Genomic DNA, 15,927 nt, shown 5'->3' with positions numbered 1-15,927 from the left:
TGTCGGCGGCAGCAGGCATCGATCTTCCCCCATTTGATCCAGTCATGGGGGAGCTCCGTCCGCTTAACCATGCGTTCTGCCCTTCGCTTGGCTTCTCGAAGGCCAAGAAGTCGGAGGTCAGGCACCGGGGTCAGTCTGGGGATGTGGCAGGACACGGTGACACTCTGGGCGCACTCTCCCAGGAGGGCCAGAACCCTCCTGGTCACTATTCGCAGCTGCAACATAGAGATGACTGAAGAAGTTGCTATAGCGCTCGCTTTCGTTGGAACGGAAGCAAAATTTGTAGTCAGCGATAGTAAAACTGATATCTGGAATTTCATGAAAGGAAGAATTCTCGCCGGAAGCGGCGAGGATCCTGCCCGGCAAAGAGTTGCCCTGAAAAGTCAACCTAACAGGGACCCCAGCGCACGCGCCGGTTCCTGGCAATGAAGCGGCACATGAGTTAGCCCGAGCTATCTACTTCCGAAAAACCGTCGAACCGCAGAATTGCTAGAACCTAGATGAACGCGCGCAAACATATTGTGAAATCGTTGAGAATTATAGATTAAACAGAAAACTACTGCCACCACCAGATAAGAGTAATAGAGAGGCGACCGCGTGGCGGCGACTGCAAGTACGTTATCCCAGGAGGAGGAGGAAAAAACTTTATTAAACGAGCGAGTTTGGACCCTTCAAGGGCCCAGGGCCACCGCACGGCCCTCACATTACACGCATGTGTCCAGGTCACGTAGGGCCATGGCACTGGCACCCCGGTCCACACAGCGAAGTTGTACGTCCAGGTCCTGCGATGTAAGGAGGGCTTCCCATTCCTCCCATGATCTGATGGCGGGCTGTCCCTGCGGGGGAGGATCGGCAGGGCAGCCGAAAAGAATGTGGTCCAAGGTGGCGTGCAACTCTCCACAGAGAGTGCACTCAGGGGAAACGGGTCGGTAGTAGGATAGGCGTTGAGGGGTGAGAAGCGTTCGGGTTTGAAGACGCCTCCAGAGGATTTGTTGGGAGTGAGACAGCTGGGGGTGGGGAGGGGGGTAGAGTCGACGGGCAAGGCGTGCTTGCTGTGTGAGCTCAGAAAATGTATGTGCCCGCTCCCTCGAGAAATCCCGGCATGGGTCACCATTTGCCCGGCTAATAAGTCCTCGGGCTATGTTATCGGCGGCCTCATTTCCGGGATTGCCAGAGTAAGCCGGCACCCATATAAGCTCAATACGCCTGTCAGAATTCAGGGTGCACATTCTCAATATTTGCCACGCGGGAGGATGGACGCGTCCGCGGGCAAAGTTAAGTATGGCTGTTTTGGAGTCGCTAAGTATGTAAGCCGCATCTGTTTGGGCGATTGCTAAGGCTATAGCCACTTCCTCTGCTTCTTCCGAGTTACAGGGAGGGTCTATGAAGTGAGTGAGTGGGGGGCTGCTGGATTGTAGGCCACAGCTACCGAACGGTCTGAACCACATGCCGCGTCCACCCAGCGGACATCCTCTGCAGTCCCATAGTGTTTATGGAGAGCTTTGGTTCGCGCGACGCGGCGGGATTGATGGTGTTCTGGATGGACGTTCTTAGGAAGAGGTTTGAGGATAAGCGCTGAATGCACGGCCTGAGGGAGAGGGTTTAACTCTTCAGCATGTGCGGGTATGCGAATGCCGAGAGTATCCAGTATATGTCGTCCTGTTTGCGTGCCAGCCAATCGAAGGTGTACCGATGTGCCTCTATAAGTTCTTGTATATTGTTGTGCATTCCTAGTTTTAAGAGCCTGTCCGTGCTAGTGGTCTTCGGTAGGTTGAGCGCTGCTTTGGTAGCCATGCGGATTAAGGCGGTGATTTTATCTTTGTCTGCACAGGAGAGGTTCAGGTAAGGAGAGGTGTAAAGAATGCGACTGAGCACAAAGGCATGTAGTACCTCTAAATTGTCAGCTTCATCTAGGCCGGCTCGCGAGTGTGAAACCCTTCTCAAAAGATGGATGCCAGTATTGGCCTTTCACATACTACCAGGGGAACAGGAAAAAGATCTTTGTAAAACATGTGGGGAGAGGAGTACTCTCGACCACATTATATGGGAATACGTCGACTTCCCTGGAATCGAGGAAAATATCAATAGCAGAGAGAGCTTGGAAGCCTTGCTGCGGAGCGAAGACACCGCTCGGCAGCAACAAGCCGTCCACCTGGGGGCCGAGGCCGCGAAAAGACAAAATCTCATTGTTAGCCTTTAGTCGCGGAGGATCCAGTACCCATCGCCTAGGCCTGCATGCCGGGGGTGGAAAGTATGGGCCTCTATTTAAGGTGGACAATAAAAGTTGCCATCCATTCATCCATCCATCCATCCATCCATCTATAAGGAACTAGAAATCATATTTCTAGCTCACATTCGCCTAAAGTGCAGCTGCTAACTTGTTTTATCCTAGTCGATAAAAAATTTGGAGGACGCTTAAGCTTCGCCTTCAAGAGTGGAACGCGATAGCGTTATTGCACCTCGTCGAGAAAACTTACTAAACGCAAGGGTATTGGGGCATCCTCGCACCGGTACCCGCGCGGCCCGAAAGGGAGAAGCGGGTGAGCGAAGATAGTGATCTAAAGAAAGGAAAGACGCTTGATTCTCCAACCTGTGAGGGTGCACGGCGAAACGACACGGGCGAGTGGCGCGCCACGTGTCGGGGCAGCGCCGCACATTGCGAAGAGGGGTTCTTCTGTGTTTGCCGCAAGATGGCTCTGCATGTGCGCAGAGCGCAGAAGAAATGTAGCAGAAACGTACTTCGCTACTCGTGTAACTGCGACTTCTGTAAGTAACATGCTCATAATTACCGATATACACTGCAGTATAACGTTCTACGGCATGTTTCTAAGGCAACACCGCATTCACTAGAAGCGCTTTTGTACCGCTTTCAAGCATCGAACTCTTGGCTGAGTATACCTCGGAAATAAAGAAAAAAAAAAACTCGTGGCTGAGTGGTAGCGTCTCCGTCTCACACTCCGGAGACCCTGGTTCGATTCCCACCCAGCCCATCTTGGAACTTGCTTTTTATTTATGAAGTGCATGCCGGGATTTATCGCTCACTGGACGCCGACGACACCGGCTTTTCTGCGACACGAGCTCCTTAACGCTACCGCGTTAAGAATCATGTCATGTCTGTTTCATTGTATAGACGCGTCAAGGTCATTCAGAGGTTAATATCTACATGAAGGCTTTTAAGGACGCTCTCATTTTGTTCTCTTCGCTCTATAGGAGAGGTGCAACGGCGCAAATGCAACGTTCTCCACGATCGCTTGCAGCGAAATTTAAGCGATCTGTTGATTTGTTTTTATACATTGAAACCTTCTTATTCAAAAGCGCGTCATCTTATATTGCTTATTTTGCACCCCTCATAGCCGAATCCACTTTGGGACATTAAACTCCACATACCATATAACATACTTAAATATCCTGCTCAATCAGAGCTAGGTTGCATTTGGATATTTAATTCATTCGTAAGGTTTCTATTGACCTTCAAAAGAAAATTTAATAATCTGAGAAATAACAAGCGTTATTTCTCAGATTATTAAATTTTCTTTTGAAGCGCAGCGCTGTGTGACTTAGCCGAGATCCTGACATTGTTCACTCCCTTTTAAGAACCTGTAATGTAGAGTCACTCGTTGAAACTCGCGAAAGTTAAAACAAAGAAAAGCTACTTCACAAAACCGGATCTGATTCGGTAATATTGCGCTGGAGTTACCGCGCTCAAGGTAACTGCATGTAGTTACCTCCGCAGCAGCTTTTGTGTCCTTTTCTGTACGAACATATAGATGGGCAGTATTGCAGGTAAATTGGATGTCACAGCGCTGCTTTCGATTTTGCCTTCGATTAAGATCATACGCACACGGAATATCACGGCAAAACTTCTTATGACTTGATAGTAAATACAGCAAAACGTACACAAGCTGCAGGCGTTTGTAAATTGCGCTCTTTATCACGCAACCGGAAAGTAAACACGAAAATTAAGAGTTGCAAACTGACCAAGTTTCGATGAAGAATGCAACGCACGTTAGTCGCGAAGGCAATCCGTCGCCGAAGGGTCTTACTTGTCACGCTCAGCGCCGCTGCCCTTCGCTCTCATTTTTATCCGACCGCAAGAAACATGTGAAAACAGGTGCCATTTTCTATTTTTGTATGTACACAAATATATACAATTTAAACTCCATATGTGTCATACATGATACATGGAGTTTAATGTCCAAAAGTGGAATCGCGCTATGAGAGCTGCAAATAAGCAGAATAACATGACGTGCATTTGAATAAATATTTCGAAGTATATTTACGCTTCAAAATATTCGCACGCGCGAACTGGTTTCGAAGGCAGCGATAGTTAAAGGGCTCTAGTGCAGAGTAGGCAGCATGTATATAGCATGGAGGAAGAAAAACTGCCCACGATTACGTACGTTACTTTCTAATACGAAGTTTGAGCGCAGCTCATCAGCTGTTTCATCTTTTCGATAGATTGTGGCAAAGATTTCGAGCAAGACTGTGAAGAACATGTGATATTTTGATAATAGACGAAGAAAGAAAACCACGTTTGGAGAAAGAAGAAGAGGAAAACGTGGAGGTTGGCTCGAGGAGCGCGAGGCACGAGGAGGAGAGAACAGGCGAGCAGCGGAGCCGATCGGCTGTCCAAGGAGCTCGGAGTGGTGCGTCTTCTGCCAGGCCTGACCCGGGGATCCAGACCTGGGGCCTGCCGGCCGTATCCTGTCCGGTTCTCCTGTTGTCCACGAAGCTCGGAACGGTGGTCGGGCTTGGGAGTGCCACAGCGCCAGCGCTTCACTGGCACGAGCGTTCGGCGCCGTGCTGAGCCCAGGCACGTCGGGGAGGCCTGACGCATCGGCCGTGGAAAGGCAACCCGAGGCCTCTTGAGATCTACTGGGCCCCGTCCGGTGGCCTAGCCTTCCGCTGGGCTTACCGAGACCTTGCTGCACCGACCCTGCAAAACTCTGACCACCCGGAGCGTCTGCACCGGCTTCTCCACCCAACGAACTGGTGACTGTAGACAATTTAGTGTTTAGTCTTCGACCTACTTGTTTGTCCCACTCTCGTCCCATCCATATGTATACATAAAATTATTCGTCGTTAGATTGGTCGGTCTGGTCGTCTATTTAGATTGCTGTCTCTGAATAAGCCACAGAACAAGGTGGCCAGAAGATTTAAAGAAAAGAACCTCACAAAGACACATACGTACAATTACAGACAACTTTTTTTAATCTTTCACACGTATTCCATCAAGAAACACTCCACTAACAGTTCTTGGCTGTCATGAAAGAAGCAATTTGTGGTTGGAGAAATGAAGAGCAACTGAGTTATCGGAAGGTTGCGGGAAGCAACGCGTGGGTCCATAGGAACGTCGCGCGCCGAACAGATAGCAGCGACTGACTGATGCCGTTGACGCCGCTAGCGAGTGAAGCGGGGAGCTGGTGAAGGGTGGCAGTTCCTGGCCCTACGGGGCTGGGACGGTAGGTCAACACCGCTTGCGGCGGGGGCTAGCCAGCCACCGAATTTTATCTGTTGTAGGCCGTCATTGCACCCGCCACTGATTCGGTGGTGGAGTGGACGACGGCCGTTGTTGTGGCGAGCGTCTTTCTCTCCCTCTTCTTTTTTCCTTTCTTCTCTATTTTCTCTTCTGTCCGCACGAGGCAGCGGAGATGGCTCAGCTACGGAGCCAGTAGCAGGCCCGTGCATTTTCTTTTCCTTCTTCCTACAGCCGCAACAACAGCGAGTGAAGCGAGAACGGGATGCAACGTGATCCGCTGATAGCGATCCGGCCTTGCGGCAACCGGAGAGCACCCTCGCCGCCACGCAGTAAGAGGGGGGACCCCCTCCTCCTCTTTCTGTATGGCGCGGCGACGGTGTTCTACGCAGTTACATTGTCTTGACCGCTAGCGGCGGCAGCGGCATCAGTCAGTCGCTGCTAGCGCTGCCTCCCTTCCTTTCCTCGTGTTCTCCGGTTGCTGCGCGCGCTCCTGCCCCCATCGTTCGCCGCCGAGTGTACCCCCCCCCCCCTCCCCTCTTCCTGCGAGGCTCCGGTTGCCGTAACGCCGGCTCGAACTGGGGGGGATGAAAGTGGGGCGGAGCCGGTTACGAGGCCGACGACGCCGACGCGAAACCCAGGAACGGGCGCCAAAGAGCTGCGCTCTAAAATTCCTCCATGGTAGGCAGTGAGGAAAGTGAGGCACGCTGCGGTTTGCCTACACCCCATGTCGCTGCCGATCGCAGCGTCACCTTTGTTTACAAACATGACGCATGACGCTTGTCAGCAGGAGGCACCCTATCATGATGATGATGATGATGATGATAATGATTTATTGACTATTTGCTTTGTATCGGGTGAGCATCGGGTTTGTGTCCCAGTCGTAAAAACAAAAACACACAACGTTAAAAAAAAAAAAAAACAAGTTGGTTGCAGCGCGGTTGACAGCGACACACTGCGGCAGCCACGTTAAAAACTACTAAAGTAGAATTTACTTTGAATATCTGCAAGCATAAAATACGACGACGTATTTTTGTATTTTATGGCGATTATATTATTACACTATTAAGTAGTTTGTCGCGTTGTGTGTGGCAATTTTGTGGGTTTCGTGTCAGTCAGACGCGTCCTCTGGGAGGAAGACACGGAAAACGAATGCTTGGTAGCCTCTTACGGCAGCCGGGTGGACTGCGTTCTGCTTGTACTTGCATGTAGCTCTCGGAGTGCGTTCTCTCTGGCGTGTTTTCCTGATGCAATACAGTCCCTGTGACTGCAAGCTCTTTCGATCGCGCGGTATTAAGAGATGTTTTTAAAGTGAAGGATACCAAAAGGAAGTAGGGGAACGCTACCGCGATCGTCGACAGGATACTTGAAGTGCACGCTACTCACGATGGCGAGTCGGTATCTTCAGATGGGAAAGCGACTTGAAAGAAGTCTTCTCAGGACATGGCACGTTTCAAGATTGTCTCGAAAGGAGGTTGGTTGCAAGACTTAACATCTAATGTTAATGTCGTTTCAACTTTAGTCGGCACTGCAGCGTTCATTTTGTGACCTTGCATTATGCTTTATTGGCTACGGCTAATTTATGGAAACATTTGCCGGTGCCTTCGCCGGGCGCCTGGAAACAGAAAAACAAAAACAGAGCTAGAAAAGCAAGCGCACTGTCTAGAAGTACAGGCACTGATTTAGAGCGTGAACGCACTTGGACCTACTCGGCTATTAGCACGAAAGTCGGAGGAAATCGTCTGGCTTGGTTTTGGATGTTTCGAAATATAATGATGCAGACGAAATGCGGGCTGCTTTTGTTTATTACAGTACGATGATCTTCTTTATGAGTGCCAACAACAATGTGATTCAGAGTTAATAAATTCGCGTTTCCATTTGCTTATTAAATGTTAACCATGCCAGGATTGTGGGTAGCATAATATGTATGTACAGTACATCCGTGTCAGGTGCAAAAAGGTCATGCTTGAACCCTGTTTCGTGTGGTTATCATTTTGTAAAATGCAAAATATTTTAGGTTACTTCCTTGGCACAGTTGGAAATGGTTTTCCTGTATTCATTAAGCCTGCTTTTTCCTGCCCTGGCCACTGATATCCAACAGCATTAATATTTGCTTAAGACAAATTCTAAAAATTTTTTGGAGGTTGCTAGAAAATTGCTTCGTATCCAGGCGTTCACAGTGAGAGGCCGGATTTCTAGATGGCCTTAAATATTCAGGCGGTTAGGTGCCATAACTCCTAATGCAGTCTCAACCTAATTTACAACCTTCCGGTAATTCGGTGAAACATAATGTAAATCCGAGTGTTGTATGAAACAACAGAAAAGCGCCTCCTTTGTGCTTCTAGAAACAAGTATTGTAAAACCCTGTTATGGAATAGGCTGCTGAAACATGGTGCATACAATAACAGTGGCACGTTTCGGTCGCAGTTTCATTTCGATGGATGCCAAATGCAAAAAAGTGTGTGTGCTGTGTGATGCCAGTGCATGTTAAAGAATCTCCGGTGGTCTAAATTAATCTGCAACCGTGAACAAAGGCATCCATCAAAGCTCATATGCCACTTTGGGACTTTAAACCAAACAACTGACAAGTAATGTTAGTTAATAGTAGCATAGCTGCATGTGTTGGAGACAACACTTAGGTCTGTTAATTGAGAAAAACAAATCCAGAGTGAAGTCATACTCTTATAAATGAGTCAACTTTCAGGGTTGTTTCAGGGTTTTTTTTAATGCAGGTATGAATGCGTGTGTGGGCAGGTGGTACATTTTTCTACAAAGATTGAACAGTGCACTTAGGGCATGCACTGTCTAATCTTGTGGAACAGTACAGTTTTCAGGGCAGTTGAAATCTTGAGAGGAAAACGAAAGCCTTGATTCGCACACCAGTGATGTCTGAAATGCTCTTGCTGCAGATGATTTCACTAGTGGTGGCTAGACCTTATTGTGCTGAAAAGAGTTTTTCATTCTATTAAACGCTGCCTCGGTGCTTTTTAATTGGGAATGCCCAGTCCATGCAACAGCTCAATAGCAAAAGTGGTCTGCTGCCTGTTTTGGGCAACACTACTTTGTCGCTCATTAAATTCGTTGTTAGCTGCCTCTGAGGCAGAACACATCTTGAAGAGAGAGTGCATTAATTGCCCCAATTCTAAAGCTAACATAGCTGCAAAACACATTTTTAGTGGCTGTTGATCGAAGCTTTCACGGGTGCTGTTCTGGCAGTAAAGCGAAGCAATGCAGTTGCTTAATTTGGGTGACAGAAAGTAGAGTTAACACTCAAGCGCTCGCAGCATAAATGGCACACCCAGTGAGCATGTTTTACAAATTTAGTGTCTGTAACTTAGCTCTGCTTGAAATGCACATAACCTATGGAATCTAGGTTCACAACAACGCAATGTGCAGCGATAACTCTTAATACAGTTGTAGCAGGTCACTTACAAGTTGGCAGAGGTGACAGTGCTAGCTAAAAGAACAGACACGTCGCAATTTACACACCTCTAAAAACGGCCCGCCGGCCATCGTCGCCCTCACACACAGTGGCTCTTGGCTTCGCTCGCTTGTCAAAAAATTAAAACGCTTTCATGAATTTGTACGTTTTAATTTCTTCACCGTCGCAAAACTTAAGAGTGTACTTCAGGCCCCCAGCGTGAAGCAGTGGTCTTGTAGTACGCCGCACACCATGACAAAGTTACAGCAGTCGTACGAGTCTATGTTTTCACAAAGTCGAACATTCGAGACTGACGTTTTTCTTGTTCCACGAAGTCCACGGGTGTCAGTACGTGTCCTCTCACTGGACGGTTTTCGCTGGCACACGCAGAAATTCCGACAAGATGCGAAAAGCGCAACCCGGATCACGAGTTGAGCATTGCGGTGCCCGTATAGCGCCCGTACACACGGCCATGCTTATGGCGAATGGCGCACCGGCTGCTAGCGCCCCTTGCGGATGACGTTATGTGCATACCTCCTATATACAAAGGCAGCCAAAGCCACTACCATCAAGTAAAGCACAGGGAATTTTTCTTGTTTTGGTGTCAATCAGTATGAAATAATAATGAAATCATGAAAATAAATGATAGAAAGGAGAAGACAAAGCAGCCATATGCTTCCAGATAGATAGATCCGAACACACGACCTCAGCAAAATGTGGAGGTTGAGGGTTCAGATCCCACTGGTGGCATGTACTTTTTTCTTCTTTCTAATAATTTATCTCCATGTGTACGTTATTATTTAACACTGGTCATAAATCATGGCTGAAGGAAAATACAGATGGCCGCTGTGACGTTATGCAAGTTATAACATGTTTTGGAGTTTACTCATTTTCATGTTCATGAGAGAGCAGTGTTTTCTGCAATGTTGTCATCTAGAGCAAAAAATAAAGATATCGCAAGCAGCTCTGCAAGGACACTGTGACTGTTGAATGTTTAATTTTGCTTTGTTATCTTGACAGCTTACATGTAACAGTTATGGGAACTAATTTGCCTTTAAAGCACTGCAGTTTTCTAAGCATATACTATATGCATAGCTTGTAGGTGCCTGGGAAATGTTTGTTAAGGAAGGTACTCATGTTGGTGATACATTCTTCAATTAAATTCCACGTGTGTATCCTGTAGTTGTGTGTGTGTATGGCCACTTCCCCAAGCTTGGGAGTTGATAATTTAAAAAAAAAAAAAAAAAAAGAGAATTGGCAAACATCAACTCCTCTCATGTGTACGCTAGGTGCAACAACTGGCTACTTCTGCATTATTATCTTTTCTCATCAAACATTATTATGCAGCTCAGTGCTGTGAGAATCTTAAATTTTCGTCTGTACAGTATTTTTGTTTGTGCTACATCTTGAGTGCTCTTTCTTGGCACTCTGCCACAGGTCACAGTTGCTGATGGGAAAAAGGTGCTTAATTAGACATTGCTGTTAAAAGCGTTAAAGTTGCACGCTCATCAACATAGTGGACAGAACAAAGAAAAATTACATTTATGATGGCCATGCCTAAGGTTATTATGTTATTATTATTATTAACATTTATGTTAGCCATGCCTAACATCTCTCAAGTAAACTAAAATGTTGCATTTATAGCCGTGCTGAGCCAAATCTTTGACAAAAAATGTGGCCCTTGTCTGTACGCTATATGTGGTCCTCCATTGATTTATAATTTGTTTTATGACAGAGGCATCTTAATTTAAGATTATTCCTCACTTTGGTTACGCTTTATTTCCAGATCTGCGCCAGAATTTTAACTCTGAACGAGGTTCCCCCTACATTGCCACCACTGCACTTTTTACTGGAGCAGTGGCAGTTGCTGTGTGAAAAGCCACCAAAGGGTTTTGAGAAATACTTCCCAGGATCTAAGAAAGGTCAACAGAAGGAAGCAGGAGAACAGGCAGTGGACAAGCCAGCTGGAAAAGGTAAGCATATACTTGTAATGATGTAAACTTCCTTACTTATGCAGAACTGTGCTGTTGCATAATAAATTTTTTCTTCATGTACAGTAAACCAGTGTTACAATAAAACAGGCAGGTGCACTTTGAAGAGCCCTGAGTGGACAAAATTTCCGCAGCCCTCCACTATGGTACCCTTCATAGCCTCAGCTACTTTGAGATGTTAAACACTAAAAACAAAACTAACCAAACATGCAGGATGGAAGAAAATTTGGGCATACATGTAGCAGTCTTGGAGATGGCAGAAGCCTGCATTGGTTCAAGTTTTCTGTTTGCCTGGAAACTTACCATAAAATATTACTTAAATTTTGTTGATAACGGAGACCTTTTTTTTTTTTTTTTTTTCTGCACGAGCTCATAAATAAGGTATATGTTGGTAGGAAGTGTAAAACAGAACCATCATTTAATGTTTAATCAAATATTCTAAATTGAGCAACATCTCTAAATTAGGATTGAGTTCTAGTGAGAGTTGACGAACAGCACACTAAATTCGATGATGCCATTGACGAATTCAGTAAGGTCTGGATTCTCTGGTGTGAACTGAAATGTATCAAATTTTAAATGTTTGAAATGTCTGCTTGAGGAAATTTTTCTCAGGTGTTTTTAACTGGGGCAGGTATGTGTAAGAATATACCAATAAAGTTGGTAAGATACGCAAATTGAAGAAAGTCTGAAGAAAACTGGTGTCATTGAGCAGCTATGTTTCCAATATGTGCAACTGCTCCCAGCATAGTCCAAGATGAATTGGGTTGACAGGTTGATAAGGATGCAAATGAGACATCCTGGAGTGCTTGTGCTCTTGCTTTCAGAGCATACCTTGTGAACTTGCCGACATATTAAACAAACCATCTAGAAATGTTTAAAGCCACCAATGTTAACGAAAAAAAAAAAAAAAAAGTTTATCAACTAACATTTTTTATTTTTGATAGCTTTTCTCCGCTTTCATTATTGCTGGCATTCTTAGCATTTTTTTGCTAATTATGGGCTTGCTGGGCATCTATATGTATTTTGCTAGAACTAATGGCTGCCATTTGTCATGCACAAGTAATGACTGAAGCAAATGAGGCATTGCTTTCAGATCAAAGGGTCATGATGCTACTGGGGAAGTGCATGAGCACACTGTCCATTCTTGGATGTTCCAGATGGAGTATGCCTGCATGCAGTGTCTTCACATTTCTATTATGCCAGTGCATTTAGATTGTACCACTATGTTCTCTTCTGTTTACCTTGACTCCTGGTCACATAAGGAGTGTACAGTAGTGTCGGGTAACACATGATGTAGTGATGCTAGTTTGCCTTTTGAGACTTAAATTTTATGGGCTCCGTTCAACCTCATTATGGAGTAATGCTTAGTTCTCAGTGGTAAGGGGAAAAAAAAATGTGGATATGGTTTCTATGAATTGATGACTGAGAATTAATTTGGAAGGCTTTTCTGAAATGGGTTTAGATTAACCGGTAATTTTTATATGCTACCTCAGCTTATGTTGCAAACTGAATTTCATGTGGGCAATTTTCGGGCAGAGTTCTTAAAAAATTCTTCTGGGCTGTTGAAATCATTAAATAAAGCTGGGCTTGCCCCAGAACGGAGCGCTGTATATTTAAGTTACGTGCTACTGTTCACTTATCTCTCTGTGGACCATTTGGTTGAGGGGTAGTGAAGTTAGGCCTACCGAGAGCCAGCAAAAGGAACTAATGAGAAAGTCATTGGTGACCCGCGTGCAAGATAAAGAGATCTCATAAAATAATGGACTTTTGGACTCTTAGATAAATCACTCTTAGAAAATTGCTTTTAACGAGTGGATTTTAAGTTGTTACTACATACTGCCAGAAATGAAACTGTTAGGCAAAGGTAATCTTTATGCTTAGTGGAAATGTAGCAGATGTTGAGGACAGGACGTCCTGTCCTCAACTTTCTTTGTCCTGTCTATTCGCTACATTTCCATGGCACATATGTGTGGCCAACTGGCCCCACAGTACACTCTGTTGAAAAGTAATCTTACTTTAGATCATACAGAAAGTTTAGTTTAAAAGTGAAGTGCTAGAGATATATATTTAAGTGCTAGCATTTATTTATCTGTGCAAGGGTTTTTGTTTTCTTGCATAATTTTTTCATCACAAAAAAAAAAATGCTATTTGTTGTTCGGATTGGTTCATATGTCCCAAAGAGACTCGGGCTATGAGAGACGCTGTAGTGGAGGGCTCTAAAAACTTCGACCACCTATAGTCCTTTAACGTGTACTGACATCGCAAAGTATGTGGCTGCCTCCTTGCTTTTCACCTCCATCGATAAGCGGCTGCCACGGCTGCGATTCGATCCGGCATCTTTGGGTGCAGCAGTTGAGTGCTCTAACCACTGGGCCACAGTGGCAAGGTGGAATTGCTATCTGTGTAAAGCCATAAGTTCATTTGGTTGGCAACATGCTGTTTCAACTTTTGTTATGATGTTAAGGAAGTAACTGGGAGAAATGTGGTAGGCATGGCCCTTGTCAATAAAGGCATCTGCAGAACTTGCAAAGAGAGGCACTCACATTTATTGAGGACCTAAGAGTGGAGGGGGATACGCAACACAGGCACTAAAAAGGTATTATTTGCAGTTTAAAATATACAAATAAGAAGTTCTTGTTTAGGTTCAGTTTAACTAGGACCAATATATCAACAAGTAGCATCATAGTCTCAGTATAATGGCTCAATTAATAAGGATACTACTGGAGTCTCTTTGACTTTGTGGTTTCTACTTGGACATAGGCCACCAACCACCGCGGGTTCGAGCGTCGCATGAGCCGAAGCCCTGATCAGCCGTCACCACGCGCACACTGAAACACCACAGCGTGAACTCAACCTCCACCGGGAGGAGAGCACTGCGCTGCAAGGACACAAACCTCCAAGTTCACAAAGGAGACGTTTATTGAAACGCCATCCTCCAGCGGCACGCACGCACGCACGCATGCATGCACGCGCGCGCACACACACACACACACACAAACACACACACACACCTATATACAAACGCACATACTCAGTCACCGTGTCAAGGGTGCGCGCGAGGAGCAAGACGCCTGCGCGCACAAGTGACACGGAGTGCGCGCCGCAAGCACGCAAGGGCGTGCTGTGATCTCTCTCTCACAGTGACCAAAGGGTTCCTTTGAGAGAGAGTGGGCAACCACCGCAAGGTACGCCTGTCGCAGATCGTTGGATCACGATCGACAGGCTCGAGCTGCGCTCTCAGGTACGACCCGGAGTGGACGAACTCGAGTACACACTGGTCTGCGCGGACAAAGGCCGGCAGACAAGAACAGTTGTGTACGCACCTTGCGTTGTCTCGGAGGGGTCTCTCTCTCAGCTCCGCTTGGACAGTCGCGCGAGCGCGGCTGTCGAAGCTGTGCCGTGTTCCCGCCAAAAGGCGCCAATGAGAACAGCCACTGGGACGCCAGGGCGGAGCTGTGGCCCGAACGACAGTGACAAGTCGTCCGAGCCCCTCTCCGCCGCCTCAGGCGGGAGGAAGGGAACGAGGAGAACAACATGGCACGGCGGCGGCCGCTCAAAGGGCAGCCGCGGCAAGCCCGAATCCCATATCCTCCTCTCCTTAATTGCCCTCCTACCCATCAGCGAAAGCACGCGGCAGGTCCCCAGCATGAAGAAAAGAATGCTATCCTCACGCAACCAGTAAACTACACTTCAGCTCCAGCCAAAAAGATCTCGAAAAGACAGACGCTCCAGAAAGACAAACACCAGCAAGGCGCACAAAAAAAAAAAACAAGAACAAGATGGCATGAAGAATGATGTACAAAGTTCCGGAGGCTAAGTAACAACTATGTACAGAACGCCATCATGTACAGAACACAACTATGTACAGAACAACTATGTAAAAACACAACTATGGACAGAAGTTCCAAAGTTCGTCGGTGCACCTCAGGGAGCCTGCGGTGACTCACCTCTCGGTGACTTCTGGGTGGCCAACGTTCATCGTTGGCTGCAAACGATCTCCGTCAGTGGTGGTGCAGGTTAAGTGCAGGAACAGCGAACACGCAGAAGGGGCCCCAGGCATGGAAAGTCCGTGACTCTGTGGCGATCCAAGGCGCACATGGGAAGACCGCGCGCGGCTTCCTTTCCACCGCGCTCCGCACACGCCGGCAAACACACATGGCGCGACGTCGTCGCCTCCACGTCCAGGCACGCACACGCACAGCCACTCACACACCAAAGGGTGATGCCGACCTTCCGCGGCGAACCTGTCCCGAGCACCTTCGCAACCGCGGCGGCCTTGGGTGAAAGGGGCATCGTCCATGCTCCCCGTTCCCAAACGGCCCCAACTTCCTTTTCACACACACCAGAAAAGCCTCGCGTCGGGGCTGCGTAATGAGCAACCCTCGCAATTTCAAGAAGAAAGAGGAGAGAAGACGCGCTGTACAAAAGAAGGCACTCACTGTACAATATTTACAAGTTAAGATTCAAGAATGGAAACAGAAGAAAGCGAAAAATGGGAACAGAGGCACACAAAACAAAAAAAAATAATAAAGCACACAGGCTGGAACTGAGCGAGCCAGAAAAGGGGGAGACCAACCTTGCTTCCGGGTAGGGTTGAACGAGCAAGCTCGCTCGGTGAAGCGGTATACCTTCGGTTGCGGAAAAGGCCCGCCGTCTGGCATCAATCACACAGGTGAACGTCGCCTCACCTAGTACCGGTGCGGGGCACGGCTGCGTTCCACCGCATCGGTTGTGCCTTGGCACTTGCCTGTGGTGACAATGGGCACCAGCGCAAGCTCGTCAGACCATTACGCATGGGCCTTCAGGTCTGCGATGTATGCACGGCTGGCTTTCCCCATAGGGGGATTCTCTAGCAATGAGCCCTTGCTTGTTACTGGGGAAATGCCCCATGAAATCGCAGGTGGCCATCTGCCACGGACGCACACTGTCAGTTGGTGTCGTCATGCCCGGTGGCTTGCCACCCCTTGACTTCTCCATTTGACAGACATAGCAGGAACGGCAACAGTGGAAAATGTCGTGCTTCATGCCGGGCTGCAGTC

At 47.2% G+C, this 15,927-nt stretch overlaps 1 protein-coding gene across 2 annotated transcripts in view; it reads left to right on the top strand.

Annotated features, from left to right (window-relative positions):
- The first annotated feature begins 6,627 nt into the window (after window positions 1-6,627).
- The window catches only part of Afg3l2 (AFG3 like matrix AAA peptidase subunit 2), a 76,130-nt gene continuing 66,830 nt past the window's right edge, over window positions 6,628-15,927 (top strand). For both annotated transcript variants that reach the window (XM_084590009.1, XM_084590008.1), the window contains exons 1-2: window positions 6,628-6,950; window positions 10,684-10,870. In XM_084590009.1, coding sequence (XP_084446135.1) covers window positions 6,864-6,950; window positions 10,684-10,870 — 274 coding nt within the window. In that variant the 5' untranslated portion in view covers window positions 6,628-6,863. The remainder of the gene's footprint in view (window positions 6,951-10,683; window positions 10,871-15,927) is intronic.

Source organism: Amblyomma maculatum, chromosome 1 (assembly GCF_055883805.1).
Source record: "Amblyomma maculatum isolate TAMU_Amacu chromosome 1, ASM5588380v1, whole genome shotgun sequence".
Classification (NCBI taxonomy): Eukaryota; Metazoa; Arthropoda; class Arachnida; order Ixodida; family Ixodidae; genus Amblyomma; species Amblyomma maculatum.
Note: the sequence above shows the minus strand (reverse complement) of the source record. Positions and strands in the feature narration are given on the sequence as shown.